Consider the following 14,348-nt stretch of genomic DNA (forward strand, 5'->3'; position numbering starts at 1 on the left):
GCAATTGCACTAATCACCCGCTGACAAATTAGTGCTGAAGACAAACATTACATTGTTAGTACCGTATCACAAAAGATAACCCATCACATATGCCACTACATTATAATTTGAAAGACAAATACTTATCTGCCTATATGCCATATAAAAGTAATTTTTGTACATCAATATTATTCGTCTTTTATCTATTACTTATCTGACATAATCATAATTTCTATGAAAATGTATTGGCAACGCTTGTCCTAAATAACAATCTTTTGATACGACTAAACTGTCTGCTTTGGCACTGTGTTCAAAAGTGAAATCCGTAAGTTAGAAATTAAAGTTTTGCGTTTAAAAGGACAATAACTGCATTTTATTTCAGCCTCTTATGTTAATAATCTCACATTTTTGTATCGGAAAATTCTCAACCCATTTAAATTTCCGTAACCTGCATGAGTCTTTTTTCTAAGACATACAATACTCTCCACATGTAAATCTAATGAAAATCAAAATTTGATAACATTAACCTCAAGGAATGTGTTTTAATCTCATGATTATTATGTGTACTTTTTGAATAAATGTGTTTTTCAGGGATGAGTGGCGTTAACAATATATAAACAATTAACATTTAATGCCGCTGCATATGTCTCATTTGATAAATACCCATTACATATAAAAAGCTTTGAAATTGTGGATAAAACGTAGGTAATGTGATAAAATGGTTATTCAATCGTTCGTAGAATATGCTCTGTTAGACATTGACAATGTAAAGGTACAATTTGTTCAGCGAAGTTTCTTTCTTACAAGATATTATTTCTTTCAGATTTATTGATTTAAGGTTTTTTTTATTATGGAATGATTCCCATATGAACGAAAGTCACTTATTTATAATTTTAAACAAGGTATCATAGACAAATATTTACAACAATTACAATGAAAAGTGAATGCATATTGTATTTTAACTGTATAAAGTATATTTAAAACTGCAATTAACTTAACTTTGATTCGTATTACGATAATACTGTGTCAAGAAATCTTAGAATTGGTCTAGCGAAATAACGATAAAAAATCTCAAAATTTAATGATTTGCCGTTTAAAATGACGTTAAGTGGAGATCCCGTGTGACAGTCCAATACACTGGTTTACGTTAAATTACCACGGTAGCTCCAACCAGGATTACATTTTGTATGTGCACTATGCTCCTAAAACCGAATATGGCTAACAATCTTATCGGATCATTCGCCGAATAAACTTACATGTACATGTTAATTAGGTGTCTTTGAAAACATCGTAAGGGTGTTTGCATTTTCATAAACAATCATAGAGACACCAGTAGCCGGCTACAAGTATTGTATTTCTTGGTGAAAGTTAGTCATGTTAATGTTTAGCTCATATCATTAGTTATATAATGTTTATTTTGGTCAATAAATAATGATTTCACGCTCACTCGTTGTATGTGCATTTAATATAACTGCAGCTCAGAAATAGACGTAGACTCAAAGTCAAGTGACGACACTCAAACACACGAAGATAATATTCAGCACGTTTAACATTTGCCGCAAGAAAATTTAGGATTACTTTATACATAGACCGTATGCTTTCACAATTAAAGCTCAACTTTCATTGGGATCTTAAAGTTGTGGATAAGCCAACCCACGAAATCCATGAAAATTAATGTCTATTAATATTTATGATTTCATAGTACTCAAACGTAATATTTCTCACACTAGTATATTGTTCTGTAATTGATTATTTGCAATGGTACTATTGCAGTTCATCCTTTTAATGTTAATAATGATAATTATTTTATGTCGCTCATTACATTTTGTAATTGTACTGCTAATATATTTATAAATAATATATAAGTTTCGCAAAGACACTATTTACTTTACTCGTAATAAAACATGTTCTGTATTTTATTTTATAAAAAAGTGTTGCAAAATTGAAACAGTCTTTGTTTGAAATATCTTATCTGAATATCTGAACAGAATTATGTTTTGGGTGATCCACTTCCAATCTTGTTGCTCCAGCACCTCGTGTATACTCAGCCTTTGTTTGTGTACAAAGGAAGTTGACTAAAATGAATAAGTTGTTTCTATAGTAGAGGTGATATTTTTAATAACGTTTGTATATTCAAAAATATCAGATGTCTTTTGTGGTATACCGCCAAAAGTGAAAAATGGCTATCTTGTAAGCGCCACTGGAGCAAAGTATTTGTCAGAAGCTACATACGCTTGTGATCCCGGCTTCAAGATAATTGAAGGAACCACTGGTTTATGCAGTAATATCGGCGTTTGGATTCACCTTCCAGTCTGTGTCGCAATGGGTATGTTTAAAGAATGTTCACGATGATTTATTTACACACAGTCAAAGATTGTACCAAGTCAGGTTGGAAATTTATTGGCAAAGAAATGACATTGAAATTCCAAACGACTTTCATAGCCCAATCCTGTTCCCTATTTAATCTATTACCAACGCATATTACCACCTACATACACGTGCCTTGCACCTTTCAACGTATATAATATTATCATCACAATCATATTACAACCAGTAAATATTCAACCACTAAAACAGCCTTTAAACCAGTATAAGAAGCTTGACAGAGTGACAGAAGCATTACAAGTTTTGTTTTGCACATAAATGACATGTCAACTGTTCATATTTTATTACCTCATTTGATCCAATGATTGAGCTCTAGCTGTGTATATATGGAATTTGAACATGGTACGTTGAAATAAAAATAGTTAAAAGCAACCCTTTCTTTGATTTCATAGTATAATGAGGCATTAAAAAGGAGAAATTTATTAGATAAAATTAATGTAAAACATGGACGGTTTTCTATAGTTTGATTTTAACATTTTCAGGATCAAATTGCTCAACATTAGAAAACTGCGACACCGCAATATTGGTATGCGATGTTTTGACTGGAACTGGCGTCTGTCAAAATGGGGGACTGTGCACGAATGTATTTGAAACTGCCTCGTGCGAATGTAAATCAGGTATATGCATGAATAGTCCCGTGTCAGGGATACCGTTTTAACTGCAGTTTAACCAAACTCTTTGCAAAGACTGAAAAAAATAAACACAACTCTGGCTGCATCGGCTAACAGGATTAAACATCAAACCACAAAAAAAATCTATCTGTTCAATCAAACAAAACCCGACAATGCATTTTTGTTTTCAATTGCGTGTATAATGTCAATATGACTGTGCCAATGATAAAAAATCAGATCAACCCACGGTGTCTAAATTTTTAAAGTCTTTTTCGCGGATACCAACTGTTTTTATAAATTGACAAAAAAATAGCGATTTAGTTGCACTAGCCGGCTTAAAACGGTATCCGAGAAAAAATCTAATGCTACTAAATTATACCTCGAACATGTTGCAATTAACCTATTAATTGAATATAATTATATACGCATATAAACAATAACACCCTCCACCCCCTACACACACATTCAAGTCTCTTTTAACTCCAGTCGAAATACGCACTGATTTTTTCTTCCCTTTAAAGATTATGATGTGCGGCGATGCTATTTTGACAAAGGACGTGTCGGAATTGCTGGAGGTGCAAGTGAAATGATAGAGGTAATTCGTGTACACAGCCTTGAAGAATGTCAAACCAGGTGCTTAAATAATCCAGACTGCAATGATATAGTGTTTGTGACTTTATCTGGAGGATTATATTGTTATTTGTATGAGCGGGAAAGTTTTGTCTCTTACAAAGATGAGTCTACGAGAGTGCATTATCGAAGAGTTTGTCCCACAGGTATATATCATGTTTCTATGGTGAAAGAAAAAAATTGATAATAAATGTTGTTTAATTAACGCATTATGTTTTAACTGCACATGCTCTAGAAATAATAACAAATATGATAAATAATACAAAGAAAACTATAGGAAATCAGATATCGGAATAAAAATGTAGAAAGGAAAACGTCAACGTTTACCATTATGCCCTAATAGAGAAAATATGGACTTTCCATTGTTATTTTACTGGTTCTATGACATCGATTATGCTTACCCTGATTAAGCTACCTATCGATCGTTACATACACCTTTTCAGTGTGAACGTCTCTTCGGCTACATGCTACTAATTCATCTGACTTAGATTTTTAGTGCTAGAGAATCTAACGTCAGGGGCAGGAGACTTCTATTAGCTACTATACGTTACTAATAAATATATATATATATTTTTGTTTCTATAGATTATACAGGAAACTCGTGTGAACAAGTAAAGGATTGGTGTTCCGAAAGAAATAACCCCTGTGAGAACGGAGGAGAATGTATTTCAAACGGACCTGTTGGATATACGTGCATGTGTCAGCCAGGTACGTTTTTCAAGTGTTTACACAACCATGAAACTTACATGAAATATACTCCTGGTGATCAGAATGATTCTTACGTTTAATTTGTTAGTTGCTAGATTTTTTAGTCATAAAATGATATCTTATAATCTTACACACAAGACAGTTAAATCACTATCAGAACTGGTTCTAGTATGGTGAGACTGCTTAAACCGGTGTTTAATATGCATTTATCAAACTCGTTGAGCACTGCTTGAATATTTTATACATTTATCTTTCCAGTAAACATATCTTATTGAGTATTTATTAGTAAGAACTTACCGCGTGGTCTGAATTGCTGACATATGTTGAGTTTCATTAAGCATCAATCGATGCGACTGAGCAAAGAAGGGTCTAGCTAAGAAGCTTATAAGCTAAGCTAAATACCAGGATAATGTAATGCATGCATTACAAGCTTAACTTTAAGCTTAAGGCGTAAAAGTCTATAAAAGGAATTATAATCCAAACCATATTAGGTTGTGACATAACAAGTAAGTGAAGAGGAAATAATTATTTGGTGTTACAATGTAAACATGATGTGGAATGAAAAAATAGATGTTATTTTCTCATCTCAGGGTACAGCGGTGTTACGTGCAACATTGACGCTGATCCTTGTAGTACAAACCCATGTGCGGGCGTAGCAAGATGCCAGTCTACAGTAACAGAGTATATCTGTCAGTGTGAACAGGGTAAAATATTCACCGGAAACCAGTGCAGAGGTATGCATTTAATACATGCATTTAGATATATTATAACGATGCAAAGTATTTAAACGTAATAGTAGTCAATCTTTTTTATGATGTTACAAGGGAGTGTAATGTTGTGCTGAAGGGCAAACTAGATTTCTTGTAAGCCACTTGTCCTGCTTGATGACTACAACACGTCGAGACGACTCGGGGTTAAACTCGAATGCGTTAACCACATCGCGTATAATAATAATAATAATAATAATAATAATAATAATAATAATAATAATAATAATAATAATTTTAATAATAATTTTAATAATAATTGATCAATGTCTAGAAGGAAATTGGGGTTTTGTTTTACATGGTAACCATATCTGGTTTACATTATTTGTTTTACTAAGTTATTTATCTGTGAACGATTTAAAACACTCAGCAGTTGTAATTTATCTATGTATTGCTATATATTATTAAAATTTCTTGATTATTGCAGATGATCCCACAAGACCGGTCATTCTTGTTAACAATTTAAATGGTGTACTTGAGCCGCCAACCCTACAAACACCATTCCGTTGGACCACCAAAACTATTTCAATAATGTTAAGGATCAGAGTGCACGCTAGTTCTGACGATGAATCGGCGTGTTTGTTGAATATCTACGTGTAAGTAAAATAATTAAAACAAAGAAAGTACTATTATCCATCCCGAATGAAGAGCATACAGTCCGTCCGTCTGTAAATCCTGCATTCTGTCCGTCCGTCACACCATTGTCTGGAGAAAATCTTAAAACTACTGATTGATTTGAATGAAACTTGAAACATTGACATATGACAATGTGCAAAAACAGTGCGCAAAAAAGATAATACTTCTTTATTGCTGAATTATCTCCTTCTGGGTTGTAAGTGAAACATGACGCACAGATACAGGGCAATATGCACGGATGTAGTGCGTTAGAGCCATACTCATAATTGCTGAATTATCTCCGTTTACACGTTTACAGCATGCATTGATAAGTATGCATTAATAAGAAAGCTGTTTGTCCAGAAATTAACTTAGAAAGTGCTGTAAAATATTAATTGAAACTTGTTTATAAATTGATAGCAACGAGGGAAATGCTATTAGTTAACGATTACTGACTTAAAACTTCATATTAGGATATATATTATTGGGGAGGAATACTGGCCATAGGATCAATAATAAAGACAGTTTATTTAGAGGAATAATTTTGAGTTATTGATTTCATACTTCATATACACATATATGTTTTGAAGAGATGGGCAGGGATCAATTTATTTTGTATTTCATCATTTTTACCCTTACCTTGATCATTTTTATACTCATGTTTTTGTTTGGAGCTTATACTAGGGTCTTCCCTTTGCGTTTGAAATAAAATACTTAATCTTCTGTATTTGTTTGAGGTAGATATGGCACACTGTTTTCAAATATTGTTTTAAATATTTTGTCGTATGCAACTACTCTGATGCACATACCTTATTACCTGATTGAAAGATCAAAAATCTACATTACATAAAGCAAACGTGCAGATCGAATCTATCAACAATCTACCTTTAAGAGCAAAGTCACCTTTAGAGATCAAATACAAAATTTAAGTCCGCCCTAACACTTTGGCACCGTGAGGTGGATTTCCAATAGCTTCGGAATGTTTTAACATTTTAAAGCTTATGGGCAGAGTGCATGATCCACTTAATTCATTTCTAGATCAAACTTAAGGATCTAAGCTGAATTAATAATCATGAGTTCATTCTTAGAATGATTTTGAAATGTGTTGGCAGGTAAGCTCAGCACGAATCATTGACACATTATTACCGCAATTCTTTTTCCACGTGTGTTACCAAATTTCTTTAATTTACATTTTCCAATGTGTAATTCTCTTCTAAATCCTATGTGCGTGCTGTTTTATTTCAGATATGGACAGTTTGAAAAGTAATTCACACAAATTCTTTTTTACTTTGAACTAAGGTGCTTTTTCAAAATTGTTCAAAGAAATTCCATGCGGACCTATATAGGGACATCTCATAAAATATTCCTATGTCTGTTTTTTAAGGAATCAATCAAGGCTCTATGAAAGCCTTCGTCACAGCATCAGCATAGGCCCTCAGACTTTAGCCTTTGTCATAATACAAATTCATTTAGATATTAGAGATGAAACTTATTGCACATGTATTAAGAACTTTGCCTTTGATAATTAAGTTATGCCTTTTCGACTATAAGTATAAATGCATTATTTCAAGAACGTTTAATAATGTTTTTCTGTTAATAATTTCAGGCAAAATTCATTATATCCAAACTATCAGGATTATATGTACTGGATAACCGTTAGTCGCGGAGGAATTTGGGTTAAAAATGACATGTCTTCCTGGGAAGGTGTCACGTTTAACGAAGATTTTGGCAGTGAACTAGGGGATGGGAGTTGGCATCATTTGGGTATTGCAATAGATGAAAATGGCATGTTGTCGGCCACTTTAGATGCTATCACGATCGACGATGCTGTTGAGGTTCTATCCCCTCCGGCGGGGGAAAAGAAGTAGGTTTTACAGAACATTTTATTTTAGATTATGATGAATGTATAAAGTAAGTAATTTGTTTCTATATTTTAAGGAAGACTCAATCTTTTTTGATATTTTGCCTCCATCTGTAGTTTTAAAGGATATTAATTATAAAGCTTTAATGACAAATTTAAAAAATGCTGATATATTATTGTAATAAAATCTAGTACATTTGTATTTGAATATCATGTCGTATAATAATGTTTTCTACTTGTTATTTTAAGCGTGCAGATATATCTAGGCTATTTGAATTTAGCCGAATATCAGGATGTATCTGTATGGGACGTAACTTTAACAAACAGCGATTTTGCACGAGCGTCTGTTGATATTCAACCATCTGTAAATCATGTACAAGGATGGTGGAACTATGACCTTATGACCTCAGGGATGCGTCTGATAGAACCGTTGCCTGATAATCTTTTAGGTAAAAACAAGATAATGCAAACAAATGCCTGAAAGGAAAATAGTATGTTGTTAAAAAATGGAAAAGTTGCATCATTAAAGCCACTATTTTACATTTAAGGCTTGGTAAGATGTTCTATTCAGATTTTTTAATTTAAACAAGAGAGCAATTATTTGATTTTTAAATGAATTAAACGACTAGTCATTTCTTAAAGTCTAGTGTGAATATAATCATGAAACGCGTGCACCTAACAACAAAATCAGTAAAGGTAATATCTTTATTTAATAAAAAAGAAAAACAAATCTTGGCAAAAAATATAATCAAGGAGGATGAATCTTTCTGGTTTTAGAGAATCATGCAATATATCAATTGCGTTGCCTTTTTATGATTTTAGATCGCTACTTGCCAATTTTCACCTGGCCTCTAGGTCTAGAACTGTACTAATGCCCTGTTTATTCTAATTTATAGAAATATCGAAATAAAGTTTTAATTCAAATTGCCAAATTACTCCCTTAAACGAATCAAACGTTTTTACAAACATTTTTAAGATAAATGACCTTAAAAGAACTCATCAAAATGAGATTATAACACAAAGGTTTCAAAACAATGACACTGCTTGATTCAGTTATAAGAGATGTTTGAGATATTCATGAATACTTGTAACTAATTCAATATCTTATGCTCATCAGTATGGCATTACTATGAATGTTGTCATGAAATTACTTTATTTATGTAAGCTCCAAACCGGATAATACGATGGGCATCATTACTTACTGTTTGCAAAAGGATTTGCATTTTGGGAGTGTTAAATATTCAATAGTTGCTGTGTAAACTCCCTCCACGATTGATTTATTTAATGGCACATTTAAAGACTGATTGTTATTGGAATATAAGTAGATGTTACATTAAACAAGAGTGATTATGAACTGTAAAACTACGGTGAAACTAAAATTATACTTGTACTTATAGGTGTGTTAAACTATATTATTCACAATCAAAAGGCAGCCACTGATGAACTGTCACTTCGAACTAGATATCATAGTTGTTTTTAAATGTTACGTCTGACGACTCTCGAACTTGTCATTGATTCTTTAAACGGCAATGTAATTATTGTGTGTTTGACTTTTGACAATCATTTCCAATTCCGTTTTAAAATGTACATTCCTTTACAATAGTTTTGTCATAAAATAAAGATATAATGACTAGTTTCCCAATCAGTGTTGATAATAATAATAATAACTGTTCCCAGTGGTGTGATACTGATCAAAACTCGTTAACAAATCTTGTTTGATATGTTTAGACGATCCGAATTTACACTTCCCGCAGCTGAACTGTGATGGTTTTGAAAACATAATGCATGTGTCTGCTGAAAGAGTTGTAGACAGGGATACATTTGTCGGCAAGATTGAGGAGGTCAAAGAAAACACCAATGAAACTCTCACTTTCAAACACTCACTTCCACCAAGTAAGTTGTCCTTCTGAGCGTGTAGTAATGCTTTATTCTTTTTTCTTCGAATAGTCAAGCTAAAAAGTTATTGCAAAATTGATCAAAATAATGTACTTTCTTTGCAAAACCTTTGCGTTTATGGCACAAATTTCTGTGGCGTGTCACATATATTGTATTGTTGTATTTATTTTACTTGATGCTAAGCTAAAATACTATTTTTAAAGGTTTGACATGGGGATTCTATGAAACAGTAATTGTCGGTTTGAATAGTAACACCATCAACTACGGAGAATGCAGAGTGCAACTTGTGGTAAAATGTAAGCTCAACCATTTATCGTTTAAGTGTATACATTTTAATAACAGTATCCGTTATTATATAAATACAGAACTACTAGATGAAATTTATAACGCTTATCAAGTGTTTCTTTTAGTGTGAACTATTGCATTATTATTTCTTGCTAAACCAGCTATGTTTTATAATCATTGCTATTTTAAAATGTATTATATTTAGAAATCTGCTCTTTTTGGGATTTTGAGGCAATAAAATATAATGAAAAGCTTGAGCAAAACATATAACGAGGTTCTTATTTCGTAGTAAAATTGTTTTTCAAAGACAACGACGAATGTCCAGCAGCTCAGTCAGACAACACCCGGACTGAAGTATGTCCTTCAGGTGCAGACGCCGTGTGTGATCTCGCGTGTTTAGAACCAAATGAAGCACTTTTTGCACCTGTTCCTAAGTATATCTCTTGTGGAACGCTTGGCGTATGGGATACAAGAAAACCGTATGATGATCTCGTCCTTCCGGGATGTACAAGTAGGGCAATCGTTTTCTTTATTTATTCTTATAAAACGTTATGGTGTTATCCGGTTTGATGTTGTTTTACTTTATTATTTATGATTTAACCATCCCTATTCCCTTTTTTGCAAGTGTTTTTAAGGTCTTTCACAGTGCACAAGCTGGTGTGTTGCACCAAAACGTAAAATGTTTTTTTTTTTTTTTTTTTATCATTTGTTTAGTTTAAGGTTCAATATTTAACAAGCATATGACACACGTACTTTGAATAAAATTCGTAGGTGAAATAAAGGCCTTAAGCAAAACTAAAGAATGACGATTTAATCAGATTTTTACTCAAAAAGCATTTTGTAATTTTTGAGGACAAGGCATGAAACACAATAAATATGTTTCGGTGTCAATATATTCAAGATAACCTACTTATCAATTTATTAAGCTTTGTGGTGATTTTCAAAAATGATTTTCCAGAAGGTGGTTTTAATATGATTGATGTTACAAGTTGTAGCTTAAAATTGAAATGGATAAGAGATTGTATATTGAATGGTAGTAGTAAATAATTTGAATTATGTCTGTATAATTTGATTTAAATAAAATATTTAATTGTGGTAAAAAAAATTGTGAAATCATTTGTCAAAAGATGTCAAACATATTCTAAAAAGATGCAATAAATACATATATGTTAACAGATTTCTTTACAAAATCTTTGTTGATAATAATGAAATTCCAACAAGTCAACAAAAATGGCTGTTACAATATGAAAATGTCTATTATATTATTTGTAAAAGTGCCTATAGTTGTGTACCAAGGATTCTTATATTCACTGGTTACAATAAAGAGTTCTTCATAGAAGATTACCAACTACTTCATTATTATATAAAATGAAGCTGGTTGAAAATGATATTTGCTCATTTTGTGAATTCTGTGAAGAAACTCTTTTACATCTATTTTGGGATTGCATTAAAATACAGGATATGTTATAAAAGTTGAATACTAATGACTGAAGTATGGTCATAAACAGTATGTTTGTATTGTTAGGTTCTCGGAATAATAACTTTAAATTTGATATACTTTTTTTCGAATATAAGAAATTTATTTTTCTGTATAAAAGAAAAAAAGTCTGTTCCAACAGTAATTGGTTAAAGAAATAGCCTTTAGTTAGCATGGAACATCTATAATAATACAAATATCTCAGATACATTTTAAAGTAATTTGGCAATTGTAAGAATATTTGTAACTACACTTTTCAAAAGCTGTTATGTAAAATGCATACATATTGTTGAATAAATCAAAATTGTCAAAAAACAACACTTTCACCATCATAATTCAACTAGAAAGAAGGATACAATGATCGAGAAATTTGCAGCTTTAAAAACAAGCTCAAAATAGTGGATTCCTCAAGGTTGCAAAATCTCTTTGATGTTACTTATTTTGAAAAATGGTGTCTGCCTGATTGTTGAAAAGGGTTTTTGTAACAGTAACAACAATTGTTACCATAATGTTTCGTTTAAGAACGTCTTTACAACAAAATTAAAATATGCAGTTTTGAGTCTTGGGGCCATACTTCTTAAAAGTCTCAAGTCTAAGTTCAGACACAAGGGGCATAGCTGCATATATTCATTAGATTGTAACTTTCATTCTTTTTGGGTATTACTGATGACATTTTCTTTATTTTGTTACTATTTGAAACTGATATTGACAACAAAATAGACACGAATGGAATAAAGATAATTTTGTTTAAAACAATAAAAGTATTTTTTCCTAGTCTGAATCACGAATCAAGTTAAGTTCAGTATTTGTTGCTTATTCGGAATACAAGTTTGGATGTATAGCATGCGTTAAATACCTCCTTTTTGGAACGAAATGAAAGGTATTTGAAAAGTACACATTATTGCAAAATACTATACACGATCATCAAGCACATATCAACTCAGAAACACCTCAGCATAACTTGCATCCCAACTAAAGTCATCGAGACAGCCACCTACGCCGATGCGGACGATCGGTCCCCACCGATGGTCAACCAAACCTACACCATACATCTATCCCAACGTCCCTCGACGTAACAACACATCTACAGTCATTACCTAAAAAAATACAGAAATGACTAAAATAAGTATTCACACTAAATATAACAATTTTACAAAGCTTCTAGTAAAATATTTCTATGTTGCATAGCAAGTTATATATACATATCAATAACCATTAAACATATCATTGTCTTGTACACATCAATATGATACACTTGTTAAATAGCATTTTCAAAATATTTCGTTGAAATGTATTTTTTCTAACATAGAATAATAAGGACATATAAGCATAAATGGTATTCTGTTTCTGCAACATCTTTACACAATTTACAAACCTTTGGACTCGGACTTGCGCCTGTTCGTTATCATGGTCCAAAGGTCTAAACCTCAGACTTAAGACGTTAATTTTAGGGCAAATGTCCTCTTGCACTAACGTCATGAATCTGGAATTGAGCCTCGTGCTCAGAAATATTTATTATAGTTTGTTACAAAATATCATTAAAAACTTACTTTTTTATAAAAGAGACGGACAAAATTGTAGAAAAAATATTTCTTACAGGTACACAAACTCGATAAATGCTCTGCTAAATTGAAAATTTGTTGTATTGAATCTGTGGGCGTATTCACTGACGCCATGAGTCCCAATTTGAAACAAACATCGACAAAATGTCAACTTAAAATATAAAATTTGTGAAATGTAACATATTCAGCAATTTCATAATAATAAGAAAGTAGCCTATTTCCACAGAGCAAAATACGTAGTCAACATTGCAAGGTAATTGATGATAATTGCTGATTACTTCAGTCAGTGGAGACCCAAAATATGCAGTCACAAGCGTGATGGGATTTGAAACAGTGATTTCTTGTGGAAAGTTGGACATACACACTAAAGTAACTGATAGATTGGACGATGTGTTAACAAACGATATAAACGGCTTCAAATGGATGGGACTTTGCACTGGTGACATGTGCGATAACCTTGCAATCACAAAAGCAGCCTGTATCGGCAATTCAAATATATTTGAAGTTGGATTTACCCTTACATATGCAAGGTAAGTCAAATGTCTGTTAATTTCTTTAAGGCATCATCATCGGATATTCATGTCAATATTGCGCTTTACGCATTAAGGTGTTCACTACTGTATTTAAGGATAAGATCGGCGTAGTGGTATAGGTGTCCGCCATTTACCAAAGGGCCATGGCTTCGAACCACACTAGGTGTCGTTCTCTTCGACTAGTAAATATGACACAGAACAGGTTTTTGCCCAGTGAACAGACACGGAAGTATTCACAGTTGTAACCAAATAATGTGGTAAAGAAAATAAACGACATTTTGCAAGTAAACGTACCTTCAAGGTGCATTTTTTATTTGAGATGTAAACAATGCTTTCTGATTTAGAAATACAAACAACTACATGAAGTATATTCAACGAACATTTCATAAGTACTGGCATCAGTGACAAGTTACCGTTATAGCTTATGTCTTGGCATGTTTTAATCCCCCAGTATACCTACACGTTTTACTTAAAATAACATTTGTGAAATCTGTTTTAAATTCCTTTTGCTATAAACCGATGTGAGTATCTTCAATTAGCGATGTGAGTATCTTCAATTAGAACTTGGAGTCTCAAATAACGTCTGCCTAGGCACAACTTGATGTGGTGATTCAAAAAGAAGTCACAAATTGTGATGTCTGCTCCGGGAGAAGGCGCTTGGTATATCATGGTTGTCGAAAACAGCAGAGTGAACACGATCCCTCATAAAATATGCCGTTGACACTGCTGTGCTCAGGTTTTGGCACTCTTCTGCTGTGTCTGCGTATCACAGGACGCTCATTGTTTTCGCCTACCCATTATATTTGTATTTCTTTCTTGCAGGCTAATGAAAAAAGGCATGTTTCATCACCATGAAAATCTCTCTTAACCGCAGAGTGTCATTGAATTTACATTTAGAGAAAAATACTAATCCCTTTTTAGTAAATGCCAGCTTATGTTCTGGAGCCAACAAGTGTGGTGCACAAGCCTTAAGATAATATACATGTCTGCAATTTCATCCCTGTTATATTCCTTATCTCTTACACTGTAAGACAGGCGT

General features: G+C 32.6%; 1 protein-coding gene across 1 annotated transcript; it reads left to right on the plus strand.

Annotated features, from left to right (window-relative positions):
* The first annotated feature begins 4,300 nt into the window (after window positions 1-4,300).
* On the plus strand, window positions 4,301-14,177 carry LOC128205224 (uncharacterized). Its single transcript, XM_052906729.1, has 10 exons — window positions 4,301-4,313; window positions 4,904-5,047; window positions 5,508-5,676; window positions 7,302-7,559; window positions 7,806-8,005; window positions 9,285-9,449; window positions 9,656-9,748; window positions 10,045-10,248; window positions 13,060-13,306; window positions 14,132-14,177. Exons 1-10 carry the CDS (start codon window positions 4,301-4,303, stop codon window positions 14,175-14,177), a joined length of 1,539 nt encoding a protein of 512 aa, XP_052762689.1.
* Window positions 14,178-14,348: the final 171 nt, after the last annotated feature.

The sequence above is a fragment of the Mya arenaria genome, chromosome 2 (genome assembly GCF_026914265.1).
Source record: "Mya arenaria isolate MELC-2E11 chromosome 2, ASM2691426v1".
Classification (NCBI taxonomy): Eukaryota; Metazoa; Mollusca; class Bivalvia; order Myida; family Myidae; genus Mya; species Mya arenaria.

What these genes read in the sequence shown, in the direction of transcription:
- LOC128205224 (XM_052906729.1), top strand. An exon ending in CAAACACTCACTTCCACCAA is followed by an intron (nt 9,450 to 9,655) that starts GTAAGTTGTCCT and finishes CTATTTTTAAAG; the next exon opens with GTTTGACATGGGGATTCTAT. An exon ending in CGTCCTTCCGGGATGTACAA is followed by an intron (nt 10,249 to 13,059) that starts GTAGGGCAATCG and finishes TGATTACTTCAG; the next exon opens with TCAGTGGAGACCCAAAATAT.